The 13,324-nt window shown below is 35.7% G+C and overlaps 2 protein-coding genes across 4 annotated transcripts in view; one reads left to right on the top strand and one right to left on the bottom strand.

The window, feature by feature from the left end:
* The first annotated feature begins 383 nt into the window (after positions 1 to 383).
* LOC108967079 (alpha-(1,3)-fucosyltransferase B-like) lies at positions 384 to 5,217 on the top strand. Of its 2 annotated transcripts, none has more exons than XM_018930325.1 (5): positions 384 to 576; positions 650 to 817; positions 896 to 1,281; positions 4,371 to 4,527; positions 4,598 to 5,217. In XM_018930325.1, the coding sequence occupies exons 1-5, from the start codon at positions 469 to 471 to the stop codon at positions 5,087 to 5,089; spliced, it is 1,311 nt and encodes a 436-aa protein (XP_018785870.1). In that variant the 5' UTR covers positions 384 to 468; the 3' UTR covers positions 5,090 to 5,217. The 2 variants fall into 2 exon arrangements, with proteins under 2 accessions (XP_018785870.1, XP_018785869.1); XM_018930324.1 differs by having other exon boundaries at positions 384 to 594.
* Positions 5,218 to 7,618: 2,401 nt separating this feature from the next.
* LOC108967075 overlaps positions 7,619 to 13,324 on the bottom strand; it is a 38,600-nt gene continuing 32,894 nt past the window's right edge. For both annotated transcript variants that reach the window (XM_018930318.1, XM_018930319.1), the window contains exons 3-5: positions 10,777 to 10,949; positions 8,372 to 10,663; positions 7,619 to 8,291 (exon numbers count right to left, since the gene is read on the bottom strand). In XM_018930318.1, the coding sequence (XP_018785863.1) occupies positions 7,842 to 8,291; positions 8,372 to 10,663; positions 10,777 to 10,949 (2,915 nt within the window). In that variant the 3' untranslated portion in view covers positions 7,619 to 7,841. The remainder of the gene's footprint in view (positions 8,292 to 8,371; positions 10,664 to 10,776; positions 10,950 to 13,324) is intronic.

Below are 13,324 nucleotides of genomic sequence, written 5' to 3'. Positions count from 1 at the left end.
CTGCAATCTCTGAATAAATTGTTCAGATCGGACTACTATAGCTTATAACTACCATACAAACTGAACGTTCAAAAACAAGTTTTTGTATGGCAAATTTTTTTACTTGACAAGATATCTTCACGAAATTTTGTATTTGTTATTTTTCAAGGCGTCGCTGTAATTTCTGAATAAATTGTTCAGATCGGACTACTATAGCTTATAGCTCTCATACAAACCGGACATTCAAAAACAAGTTCTTGTATAGAATTTTTTTTTATTTGTACTCGGTGCAACCGAAATTTTTTTTTTCTTGATTTTTGCATTTTTCATCAACATCCACGTTTTAAAGCCGTAAAAAAAACCAAATTAAACATTTTAAAACAATTTCGCTGTAAATGCTGTGAAAAAGCTATCAAAAGTCAGCATATATTTTTTATAAACATACACACATATGAAATATTTACAAATAGTATATCTAAAAAAAAAACAATGAAATGCTCAAAACTCAAATATCAGTTATGGAATTGCAAGTGTCGGTCATGTGGCAAGCGTTTTATATTGTACTGCTGTGTATTAGTCGCAGGCGCTTTGTTGTTGGTGCGTATTTTTCTACATGTAATGATTTTTCGTTTTTTTCATATACATATGTAACAAATTTTCATTTCAACAGCTTTATATTTGGTATCAGCTGCCAAAACGTGACAAAATAGACATTTCTGAACCACGCCTGCTGCTTTGGTGGACCGATTACAATGAAAAAGTGTATTATCGCAACATCTATTGCGGTTATTTCGTGTGTACGATAACCAATGATCGGCAGCGACTTGCCGAGGCGAAGGTACGCACTTAAATATATGTAAATTTTTGATTGTAATTTTTTGAATTTAATATATTTGAATTTTTCTTTTTTTTTCAGGTCATCTTCTTCTATGGCAGTTACATAAACGCCCACGATATGCCGCTGCCGCGCCACGCCTATCAATTGTGGGCTTTACTGCAGGATGAGACGCCACAAAATGCGCCGTATCTATTTTACCAAGAATTTTTGCGTCATTTCAATTATACTTCGACATTTAGTCGTTATAGCGATTATCCGTTGACCTTACGTTCGTTGCATAATCCGAAAGAGTTGATATTGCGCACATATTTCAGAGCCTTGCGCTTTCGCAGCTCTATACCGGTGTTATTTATGCAAGATAATTGCGCGACCTTATCGGGTCGTGAGAATTATGTGCGTGAATTGATGACGCATGTGCCGGTGCATTCGTGTGGCAAGTGTCTGCGTAATGCGGATTCGCCGAGGTAAGCTTTTTTGACCGGTTTTGTGTTTCATTAGCTGTGTTCTTGCATATAGCTATATATATATTATTTCTGCACATACATATCCGTTTATACGTATATACGTTTTAAAAGTACATTTTGCTCTGTGTTGCATACTTTTAGGCTCGCACGATCATTTTTGCAATAGATATCCACTTGTGAGTTTAAAAAAACCGATTTTTATACCTACACATAATTGAGAACATTCTTCGAAAATTCGAAGTTGAGTTTCGAAATTCGATTATTTTCGAAACCGAAATTTTGCCAAAAACCAAAGTTGACTGATCTTCCATTATTACCGGAAAAAGACAATCCTACTCGAAACATTTCCAAATTCATTATTTTTATATTATGAGCACAGAAAAATAAATTGGTAACCCTACTTATGGAAGGTGACCGTTGTAATCTTCTATAAAAAGTATGGCAACCATGGCAAAAAATATACTAATCAAGTCGACTGACTAATGAAATCACTGCTGTTCGCATATTGACTATTTTTCTTTAATAAAGTTTAAAAAATAAAATAAAAATAAAAAGTTAGTGGCAACCATATAAAGGATGATTAGAAAAAGAAAATAATTTTAAAAAATTTCCAAGCTATCCACTCCACACTACAGCATTTTTGCACATATTATACACAGATAAAAAGAGTTTTTTTGTAAGTATAAGAGTTGCCACTTTTTGAAAAAATTCTTTATTTTAATATTTTAAAAGAACGTTTATTTATTGCTTTAGATTCATGTAACGGTATGCCAATATTTTTGGGAACTGCACTTTTTTATATTTATTACAAAGAAACGATGGCAATCCTGCCCCAAAAAAATTTCAACAGTTTGATTACACTTTAGAAGCAATTAAAAGATGTTATAGTTTAATAGTCATAGATACATACATATATACATACACACATACATATGTTCTTGTACTATTATATATACTTGTGTATGTCAGCCATGAACTTGTTTCGTTTTAAGTATATAACAACTCAATTGAGTATTTTAAATAGATTTTATTTGGTTTATGTTACGGTAAGTAACGTAAAACCTGTACACTATAAATACTTTTCGTGAAATACTGAAATCTTAATGGCAACTCTATTTTAAGATTTCTGAAATTTCGTGAAGTTTTTCTTGTCTCGATTCGAAAATAGATTCGATTTAGTTTATATGGTAATTAGAGAAAACATATTGTTTTTTTCAAGTACAAGTATATGTGTGTAAACTTAGTGGCAACCCTTTTCCAGCACATGTACAAATTTAAAGTGTTTTAAGTAAACTACCATTTCTTAAATACAGACACTTTTTATATACATATATGTGTATATTTAAAAGCATATACATATGCTTTAAGTGGCCTTAATGAGATTGTTGAACGCATATGGCAACATTGCTTTGTTTTTACATATTTAAGAATTAACTGATTTTTTTAATGGATTTCATTTCGTTTCTAACATGCAATGTATCGAAAAACGAGCTTATAAAGTATTATAAACGCTGTTTACTCAATTTGTGAAATCACTGTGGCAACTCTATTTTATTATTTTCAAATTTTTTAAAGCAATTATTTGACATATTTTTACTTTGATTTTGTCTATCTTATAAAGGAAAGTGTTTACTCAGTTTTTGAAATCACTGTGGCAACTCTATTTTTACTTTTCAAATTTATAAAATATTTATTTGACTTATTTTTGCTTTCTCTTTGTCATTTCTTTAAATATCAGTTTGAGATAAAATATTATTTTAAATTTTTTGTTGTAAGAAGGGGCAACACTATTTAGAAAAATATCAAAATATGTAATACGAAAAAATTAGACAATACGCAACTATTTTTACCACAAAAATTTCATGTTGTATAATAGTATAGCATAAATACTGCTTACTCAATTAATAAAATCACCGTGTCAACTCTATTTTATACTTTTAATATGTTTTAAAATAGTTATTTGACTTAGTTTCGCTTTGATTTCGTCATTTCTTTAAATAATTCTTGTGAGAAGTCGCAACTCTATTTAGAAAAAAATCAAAATCTCTAATACGAAATAAAATTACGCAATATGCAACTACTTTTACCACAGCAATTTCATGACACATATCAGTGTAGCATAAACACTTTTCAGCACAATTAATACAATCACCGTTGCAACAATTTTTTTTTTATATTTAATATTTAAGCATTTATTTAACAGATTTTTGTTTTGATTTTATAATTTCTTTAAGTATTTGTTTAAGACATTGTTTTTTAAATTTCTTTCTGTAGGAAGTGGCAACCCTGTTTAGAAAAAAATTTAACATCTATAGTACGCGATTACAAATATAAATTCAGTTATTGTTTCCATACAATTTTATTGCATTAGCTAAATCGGTATGGCAACTCTAGTTTATTTTTTTAAATTTTAATTTTTTATTTTTACTTTACACATTAATATAGCTATTATTTAACAAATTTGTGTTTCGATTTTATAACCATTTGTTTAACTTTTTTTTAAATTTCTTTATAAGTGGCAACCCTGTTTAGAAAAAAATGAAAATATTTAATACGTGGCCGCAAATATAAATTTAGGCAATAAACAATTATGATTTATAAAAAATTTTTACTGAACTAATTAAATCTCTGTGGCAACTTTAGTTAAATTTTTTAAATTTTAATTTTCTATTTCTTCTTAGTATCTGATTATTACTCTATATACATATCAGTTGGAGAAAATTATTTTTTATTTAATTTTTTTTTGTGAAAATTGGCAGCTCTCTTTCGAAAAAGTTTAAAACTACAATACACGATCATAATATACTCGCATAAATTTGGGCAAAATGCAAAAAGTTTTCTACACAAGTGTTTCTTCATATTTTTTTCTGTCAATGTTTACTTACATACATATGTTGATATGTGTAATATACATATATGTACTTATATATGTATGTATGTAACAATATTTACATATGTACAGTTAAATAACATTGTGTTTCATAAATCTCCCAAGCCATTATTATACAATCACTCATCAAATCCTACACCCTTCATACTGCTTCAAAGCCTTACTTTTATATTTACACCACTTACCTTTTGTTGACTAGTTTTAGGCGTGAAAACGATGTGCTGCGTTTTATTTCAGGCTTTAAATTCGTAATAGCCTTCGAAGATGCCATTTGTGATGATTATATAACAGCTGCATACTGGCAGGCACTAATAGTGGGTGCCATACCCATATATTTTGGCTCGCTTACAATACGGGTAAGTACAGGGTTACCTGTTAAGTAGTAGTTATGAAATTATCAAATATAAACTCTGCCTCTTTTTTTAGGATTGGGAACCGCACAATCACTCCGCTATTTACGCTTCAGACTTTGAGAGTCCCGCAGCTTTAGCCGAACTTATCTACGAACTGGTTGATAATGAGACGGCTTTTCTCGATTATTTGCAACACAAATTTAATACCGAGGAGCCAATAACAAATAAGCGCTTACTTAAAGCCTTGCTTTGGCACTTCAATTTGTCGAAAAAAGCTGAGCATTTTGAAAAATTCGAAAAAGAAATGTGTACCGAGATCAATAGTCGGAGAGATAAACCAATTTCGAAAATTGCTAATCAGACGCACTTCAGTTGTCCTTTGCCACAACGCTTGCCCGCAACACGGAAGAATTACACAAAACACGCGCAACAATGGAAAGTTAATTTTACCGTTAGCCAGCGTATTGTGCGCCTGTTGGATATACTTTTTCGGCGGAATGCACCTAATGCGCCGACACAATTTACAGAGAAGGTGAAGCAGCTGGTTGGTTGGGACAATCTTTAATGATTGCCATCATTAGGGTGGCACTCAGGTGTCGCAGTGGATTATTGTTACCATTGAATGAAAATATAGATATACATATGTATATTTTTAAAATACAGATATTATTTTTACGTAGTGTCCTAGAGTAACTCTGTTTACACGCTCTACCTTCATTTGGATTTGTTTATCGACGTTGAGACGGATTGAGTAGGGACTTATATTTACCTTATTTCCAGAAGATTAATCACCCATCCATATACGTTTTTTTTTATTAAGAACTCTGCTTAAATACCAATCTGGATCATCCATACATTTGGTCTATAACCAATTCTAAAGTAGGCAAACTTCTTTGTTTACTAACTCTGTAGAAAGAATAAATATCTTTTTATGGCTAGAAATAAGGTCATTTGTCTATGCTCCTGGCTTACAAAGTAAATACTATATGTATTCAGACACGACGAAATATTTTTCACATGTCAACATTTTGGTTTGTCGGTATTTTGATATAGCTGTATATTTAAATTTTCTCGATATTTTGAAGTGTCGGCATTTTGATCTTCGGTATTTTAAGTGTATCCCGTCCATTTTTCTTCAAAAATAATGCCGGTGAGTCCGTAACGGCGACCGTTTTCGCGCCATGATAACCGACAATTTGATGTCTGATATTGGAGATCGTGATCTAGGCGAAATTTGGTTAGTGGATTTTTTAAGAGAACACTTCGGTGAGTAGATAATTTTACGTTTTGGATCGGTTACACAGCGTTAGGCTGTTCAAGCGCCAGTTATCAATCGAAGTGCTCGAACAAGTCATCGGAAATTGAACTCAACGGATAAACCATGTGTGATGTAGCCGCGGCCAACATTTGAAATTTATATTCTTCAAAATACAAGGTATCGCAAAAATAACCTTCCGACGTTTTTTCGCTGTAACTTTTTAAAAGAATGAAAAGCTTTGCGTCTGTTAGTGGATTATTTTTATTTGGTCTTTTAGATTTGTTTACATCAAGTCGAGAATATGATATCATGACATGTAAATGGCCGCCGCCACAGTTGACTGTCATTTGAGCTCTTTTTATGGCATTTTCCATCACTTTCACCAGAACTCCCGGCGATAGGTCCTTACATTCTTGACGAATATTGTCTTTAAGAACTGCAAGAGTGTGAGGCTTGTTGACATAAACCCGCGACTTAAAAAGAACCCCACAAAAAGAAATGTGGATCGTCAGATCAGGCGATCTTAGTGGCGAGTGCAAATCGCCAAAACGGGAGATTAGGTGCCCGGGAAATTCATGCATGCATATCGGTTGTTTCACGTGCAGTGTGTGCCGTTGCACCGTCCTGTTGGAATCACATGTTTTCCAATCCCAGTTCATCAAGTTGCGGCAAAAAAAACTTGTTCATCATTGCTCTGTAGTGCTCACCACTCACAGTAACCGTTTGGCCCGGGACGTCTGCAAAAAAAAAAAGATCCGATGAATCCTCCAGCGAAAACAGCACACCATACAGTGACTTTGAGCGTGTGTAATGGCTCTTCGTGGGCTACACGCAAATTTTCAGTGTCCCAGAAGCGTAAATTTTACTTATTTACGTACCCGCTAAGGTGGAAATGGGCCTCATCACTTATGATTATTTTTGATGAAAAATCATCTTCCTCTTGGTGGTGATTAAGGATGGCTTGAGCGTATGCTAGACGCGATTGGCGGCCAGCAGCTAACAGCTGATGCACCGTCTGGACTTTGTACGGAAAAATCTTCAAATCTTGTACCAAAATTCGCTGTAAACACAGTTTGTACGAAAGCTTTTCCGCTTCAGAATTGGAGAAAGAGAAGACAAAAAGCTTTCATTGGAAAAGCTGTACATTCATCTTTAAGCATTCCATATCCTATTAGATAATTAAAAAAAAAATCTACATTAATCTGAAAGCTTTCCCATATCAAAGATATAACTTTTGCTGAAGAAAGCTGAAGTTTAAACTTTTTCTAGTTTATTATTCTACGATAGTATAAGAATTATCTTCCACTTCTGGATACACGATTTGTCTCTACAGGGGTGGTTTAAAAGTTCATAAAAGCTTGTTGGATAAAGTTCCCTGTTCATATTTCTTAGATAATTAATTAAGGGATCATTGTTTGTCATGACAATTCTATGTAGAAGTCAAGCAAAGTAGTTTTAGTTAGTATATTTTCGGGGATTCGAAAGCTCTATCTCAATAAATTTAAACATGCAAAACGTCAACGAGCATTGACAGCTTTCACTGGAAAAAACCTGCACATTATTCTTAAAGCTTTCCAACCTCAAACAGATCAGTGAAAAAATCTCTGCATTTTCCTTAAAGCTCTCTCACATCAGAGATAGAGGTTTTGTTCGAAAAAGCTCCAGCTAAATCGTTCTATTTCAGAGGGTTTTTAATTCGCCGCTGCACTTCTCCTCCATATTATGAGATTGAAAAAACCAACTTCTTAAGCTCTTTAAATAAATATTTATGTCATAAAACGTGAATTTTTTAAATTATTTTTTATTGAATAGAAAACAGTTACAATCGTTGTCATGAAATATTATATATGTATTAAATATAAAATATGTGTCTATGCATATGATCCAGATTTCGGGGACTTTTGCATTAAATATCGAATATATTAACGAAAATTCATTATCCTAATTAATCACAGTTATTATTGAAAGCCTTTGTACTTAAAAACTAAAAGCTTGATCCGTGCCGATCAGGCAAATATGTTAATAACAAACTATACTAACGATCACTAACATTATGAGTTTAGTGGATACCCACGATGGCGGTTAAGCGACGCCAGTGTAAAGCGCATAAAACCAGGAGCGCTGAGAGCACGCCATAACCCTGAGCACTCAGCGCGACGGCGCCACCAGTGCTTGGTGTAGTGATGGGAGTGCTTGTAGCCGTATTGTTATTCTTATCTTCACCGCTGTCTTCTTCAATTTCGTCTTCACCATCTTTCGGCATATAATCATGGCAAGTAGGGAAATTCTTTGGCGTCGACTTCATTTGATCATTGTCACCAACTTTGATAATAAGCGCCATGCCAATTTCCGCATGAAATTCGATATGACAATGGAAGAGCCAAAAGCCGGGGTTATAAGCCTCGAAGCGTAAAATGGTGTAACCGCCATCCGGTATGGTCACGGTGTCCTTGATCGGTGGTCTATCGAGATTGCGTTTGAGCAAATTGTAGCGATCGAGTTGTTTCACCTATTGGAAAGAAAGAGAGCAAAACACAGAATGATATATTATTAGAGAGAGTGAGATTGGGTATTTGCAGAGTCACTTGCCATTTCAATAGTGACATTGGAGCCCAAACGTTCTAGGCCCACCACACGAAAAGCATTGCCATGCAAATGGAAGGGATGATTTGCATCGAACGTGAAACCTTCATCGACCACGATCAGCTCAACGACGGAGTTTAACGGCACTTGTAGCACATGATGACAATTACAGAAATCTGTTCTACAATCAATGCCTTGCTGCGCCAGACTTGTGTCATTACAGAAGAGCGAATCATCGACATTATTGCGTTCAGGCATCAGTGCCATCGGTGGTATCTTCAGTGAAATGTGATTCAATTGTGGTGTGTATAACTTGTTGGTCTTACCCAAGCTGTCGTTGAAGCTGTAGTAATCACTAGGATGGAAAACCGGATTGTCCTTGGCATAGAAATCATAGTAGACGAAAAATTTATAATCAGCCACGGGTTTGAGCGCATCACGATCCACACCCGGTACTGTATCGTAAATTGGTAGCGCTGTCATTTCGGCGGCAGTCAATGAATCCGGATGTCCCGAGCCGCGATTCATCGCATTCAGCTCGATGCCGTCGGCTTTGTGTTGCCAACCCAGCACGCCGCTTGGCTCTGTCTCACTAGCATCCTCATAACGCAATATACCCACTTGAAAAGCGGATGTAAATTGATCGCTACAATCCATTAGACCCTTGAAACGTATCCAATAGTTGCCGATGGACTGATTTGCATTCAATACGAAGTCGAAACGTTCGCCAGCATAGGTGACCATGGCGCCCACCTCGAGTGGTTCGAAATCATAGCCATCCGAGTGTATAGCTAAGAGTGTGTGATTGTCAATGGACAAAGCGATGGGACAGTTGAGGAACTCGGCGTTGATAATGCGGAAGCGATAACGGAAACCGCGACGCACGTGGAAGATTTGTAGTGGCATTTGATGCAATTGGATGTCGTCAACAGCGCGTTTCGTACGCTGCACGTTGGTGGGTTGCGCTGTAAGATCAAACTCCACTTCCGGTTCGGCGTCACTACGGTCCGATGGCGACGGTGGCTGCTGTGCCACATGCGTTAGACGTGAGATCTCATTAATATTGCGCAGACGCATGTTGTTGCGACTGGTATCGTTGTGCGGCTGTAGAAGCTCTATTTGGGAAGGTGTCAAATCGTATTGACCTCCAACCTCCGATTGATTGAGTACAAAGGTTAATGGTGTGGTGCTTGTTGTTGGAGTGGTTGTAGTAGTAGTCGAAGTTGGGCTTGGTGTTACTGGCTTATCATCCTGAGTATTTGGCTTGTTAACTGTGGCCGTACGCGCCTCTTTCTTAGCTTGATCCCAGATCGCATAGTAGAAGCGACCGCGTCCATTCACCAGCAAATTCACCGGCTTATTGTCGCCGCGTGAGTGATGATGCGACGAAAATATGCTTACACCGGGTGTATGCACCCAATCCTGCAAGATCATCTTGTGTTCGGACAAGTCGAAATCATAGAGATGCCCATGCGCCTCCATAGCGCGCGGACGACGCACAATGAGCGCGCCGAAGACGCCATCACCACGTTGCATGCCGGTGTGCGAATGCCAGAAGTGTGTGCCGGTATTTTCCGCACGAAAGCGATAACGGAATGTGGAATGCGGCGAGATGGGACACTGCGAGATATGCGGCACGCCATCCATATATGGGTAGTTGCGTTGATGCATGCCATGCCAGTGTATGGTGGTACTGTCACCCAGTAGATGATTATGCACGTCGACCACAATCATATCACCCTCGCACACCTCAATCGATGGACCCGGCATCATGCGATTCACCACCATAACGCTGCGTTCGATACCATCGCCGAGCACACAATGCGGTCGCTCACAGTCTGTGCCATTCTGTGGACAACCATAGCAAGCCTTTGACATAGTCTCATACCATTCTACCACAAAATTGTAACGACAGGTCATCGGATCGGCATTTGATTGACATTCGCGTGCGCACGGATGATTGCGATAGAATTCTTCTGTCCAAATATCACCGTTCTGCTCACGCATTCTATTGGAGCGCGCCGTCGGTGCTTCGCGGCCGCGGCATTGCTGACAGCAGTCCTTCACATACACCTGCTCACGTGGACAATCCAGCGGCAGCGGCGCACAAGTCTTCTCGAACACATTAATCATTGGTGTGACGACGGAGCGTTCGGGTAGCGGTGCGCATTCGTACATGGTGCAACCGTCCGGACTATGCCAAGTCTGTCCCAGATCGTAGACGGTATCGTTGAAGCGACACTTGGTGCGCACGCATTCGCCGCAGCAGCTGCCGGGTTGTGGACGTAACTCTGAATCCTGTTGAGAAGGAGAGAGAGAGATAAAGAGAGAGTTGGTTGGTATTTAAGTAAAGCAGCAGGAAAAGAAAGAGGACTTCTCTTTGAGTTATACAAAATTTGGTCAATACATACCACATCGCAATAGAACTGTCCACAATCTACATTGGTAATGGTCTCTCGCGGCGCGCTGTTTTCATCTTGTTCGCAGGTGTGTATGTTGCATGCATCTTGCGAGGAAACCCAAACTGCGCCGATTTCACGCGTCTCTGGTTTATCGTCTATAATCACAGTGCAGACAGAGGGTGCTGAAAGTACAGAGTCAAGAAAAGTTTTGAAATGAAAGGGGATTGAAATATTTTTCGGTATTTGGAAAATCGACCTTTGAAGTGTAGTGAAAATATGTACATATATATGAATTCTCGATCTGACCCACGAAGTGTTCACAAAATCTCAGTAAACCTCAGTGGTCATAGACCCACTTAAATTTATTTAAAATATGAGAAATAAAGCTTCGAAGAAGATGGAAACATGTGTAGAAATTCACGCAAGTGAGAAAAGTTCTGTGATTGCCATTCATTTGGGAGTGGCGAGAAAAAATTCGTTTACATATGGCTCAAGCAGCTCACGACTTCCGGTCTTAGACCAATTATTCTCTGAGTAGGCAAAGAACATCCGTTAGAAGGCGAGCCAAAGTGAGAAGACGAACCATTCCCTCCCGAGGGCTGTCTAGAGCAGGGCACCAGAGAAACAATGGAACATCTCTTGTGCACTTGTTCAGCATAGCACGCTACGCTGTAAGCATTTAGGATGACCACGGTATGATACAATGAAAAAGATATCGGAGCTTCCTAAAAACGGTTGACTTAAGCAAAGTAAAGACCCATTTAGGTAAAACAGGGTAAAAGCATTACTTTGGGAAAATTTACCAAAACTGTCGAGTCATGCTTGCATATTTCCGGGAGTATTTATAGAGAAGAGGAAAACTGAAAAGCCCTCAATGCAAGTAATTTCGAAAGTGTGCTTAGAGTACAACTTTGTCGAAGTTATGCAAATATCAATCGTAGTTAAAAGGCAATTTCGTGTCGTTGAATAAATCATTTGTCATTATCGTAATACCAGGCTTGAAGATGTAATAGGCGTTTTCTACTTCAACCGCAAAATCACTACTTCGCTTAAACGTCGTTGCAACTCGTCAATGTTGCCGTCGTGACGACTTCGATACGCTCACCTGTTGATGGTGCTAGTTTGCTTGCCAGCTGCTACACAAAAATTCGTGATATTTTAATGAAAATATGTATATTTTTTTCTTTGAGAAATGAAATCAAAAATATTTTTTCCCTTAAATTAATTAATTGATTATTAAAAATTAGTGCTTCAATTATAGGTTTCTTGTATAAAATGTTATTACTGTTTATTGGCGCATACAATTAACTGCTGAATGGCTTGCTTTCATTCGTTTGCGCGAATTAGTTGGGCAGTCTACTTCGTGCACAATACGCGAATCGTGATTTTTCCCGTTCATTTAAAGAAACACATTAGAATAACCAGCAAAAATGCAAATTCGCTAAACCTTTTGAAATTGTTTGTAAAAAAATAAAAAGCGAAAAAATAAAAATTTTATTAAAATGTATTCCACCCTTTATTGCCGGCTAACTTGAAATAGAAAGTTCGAACGGGTGAAAAATACAATCTAAGCCACATGTGACACGCCGGTCACGATCGATTTGAATATTTGGCACATCATCAAAATGCATTTAAGCGCAATAAATAATAAAGGCAGTCACAACACACGAAACAGGCTATTGAACAGGGGAATTAGAAAGGTAAATGTAATAATAATATATAAAACAAATTTTGATTTTATTATAAAAAAATTAAAAGATTTCAAAAAACAAAACATGTAAAAGATTAAATATAGAAAAAATATGTAAAATGCATGCAAATTTATTTAAATTAAAAAATATTTATTTATTATTTATAAAACGTGAAACAATAATACAATTACTTTTCCACGAAAAAAGGAGCACTGGCTGCCAGGACCAATAAAATAATAAAAGTATGCAACATTAAAATAATAAAATAAAAAATTACTAAAGCCATGAAGAAAAAATAAATGTAGCAAAAGTTATAAAAAATATAAAATACCATTATTATAAGAAATAATTTAATACCAAAATTACAATTTTTTTTATTTATAAAAAAGTAAAAAATTATGAGATAAAATATTATAAACCAAAAAATTATTTGGAAATTCAAAACTTTATTTGGAAAGAATTTAAAAGACAGCTAAAATAGATACTAAATAATAAAGCAAAATGAATTGAAGTAACGAAAGTAAATTTACATAAAAATAAAAAAATATATTGAAAACAGTTTTAAAAATAAACAAAACGTAAAAAAATTATGAGTGAAAATTAAATAAAAAAAAGAATTAAAAATATAAACAAATAATTGAAAAAATTACGTTAAAACCAATTATTAAAAATTATATTAATTAAAGTGTTAAAAATAATCAAAATTTAAAAGAATTGTAAGCAAAGATTAAATTGAAATTAAAACTAAAAATTAAAAAAAAAATTAAAATTAAGTTACATAGATTTTATGCTAAATTTCGAAAACACTATAAAAAGTAATAAATTAAAAATTGTTGAACGTACATATATTAAAAATTAAAACACCT

Source organism: Bactrocera latifrons, unplaced genomic scaffold (assembly GCF_001853355.1).
Source record: "Bactrocera latifrons isolate USDA-ARS-PBARC rearing strain unplaced genomic scaffold, ASM185335v1 scaffold_175, whole genome shotgun sequence".
In the NCBI taxonomy this organism is placed as follows: Eukaryota; Metazoa; Arthropoda; class Insecta; order Diptera; family Tephritidae; genus Bactrocera; species Bactrocera latifrons.
Note: the sequence above shows the minus strand (reverse complement) of the source record. Positions and strands in the feature narration are given on the sequence as shown.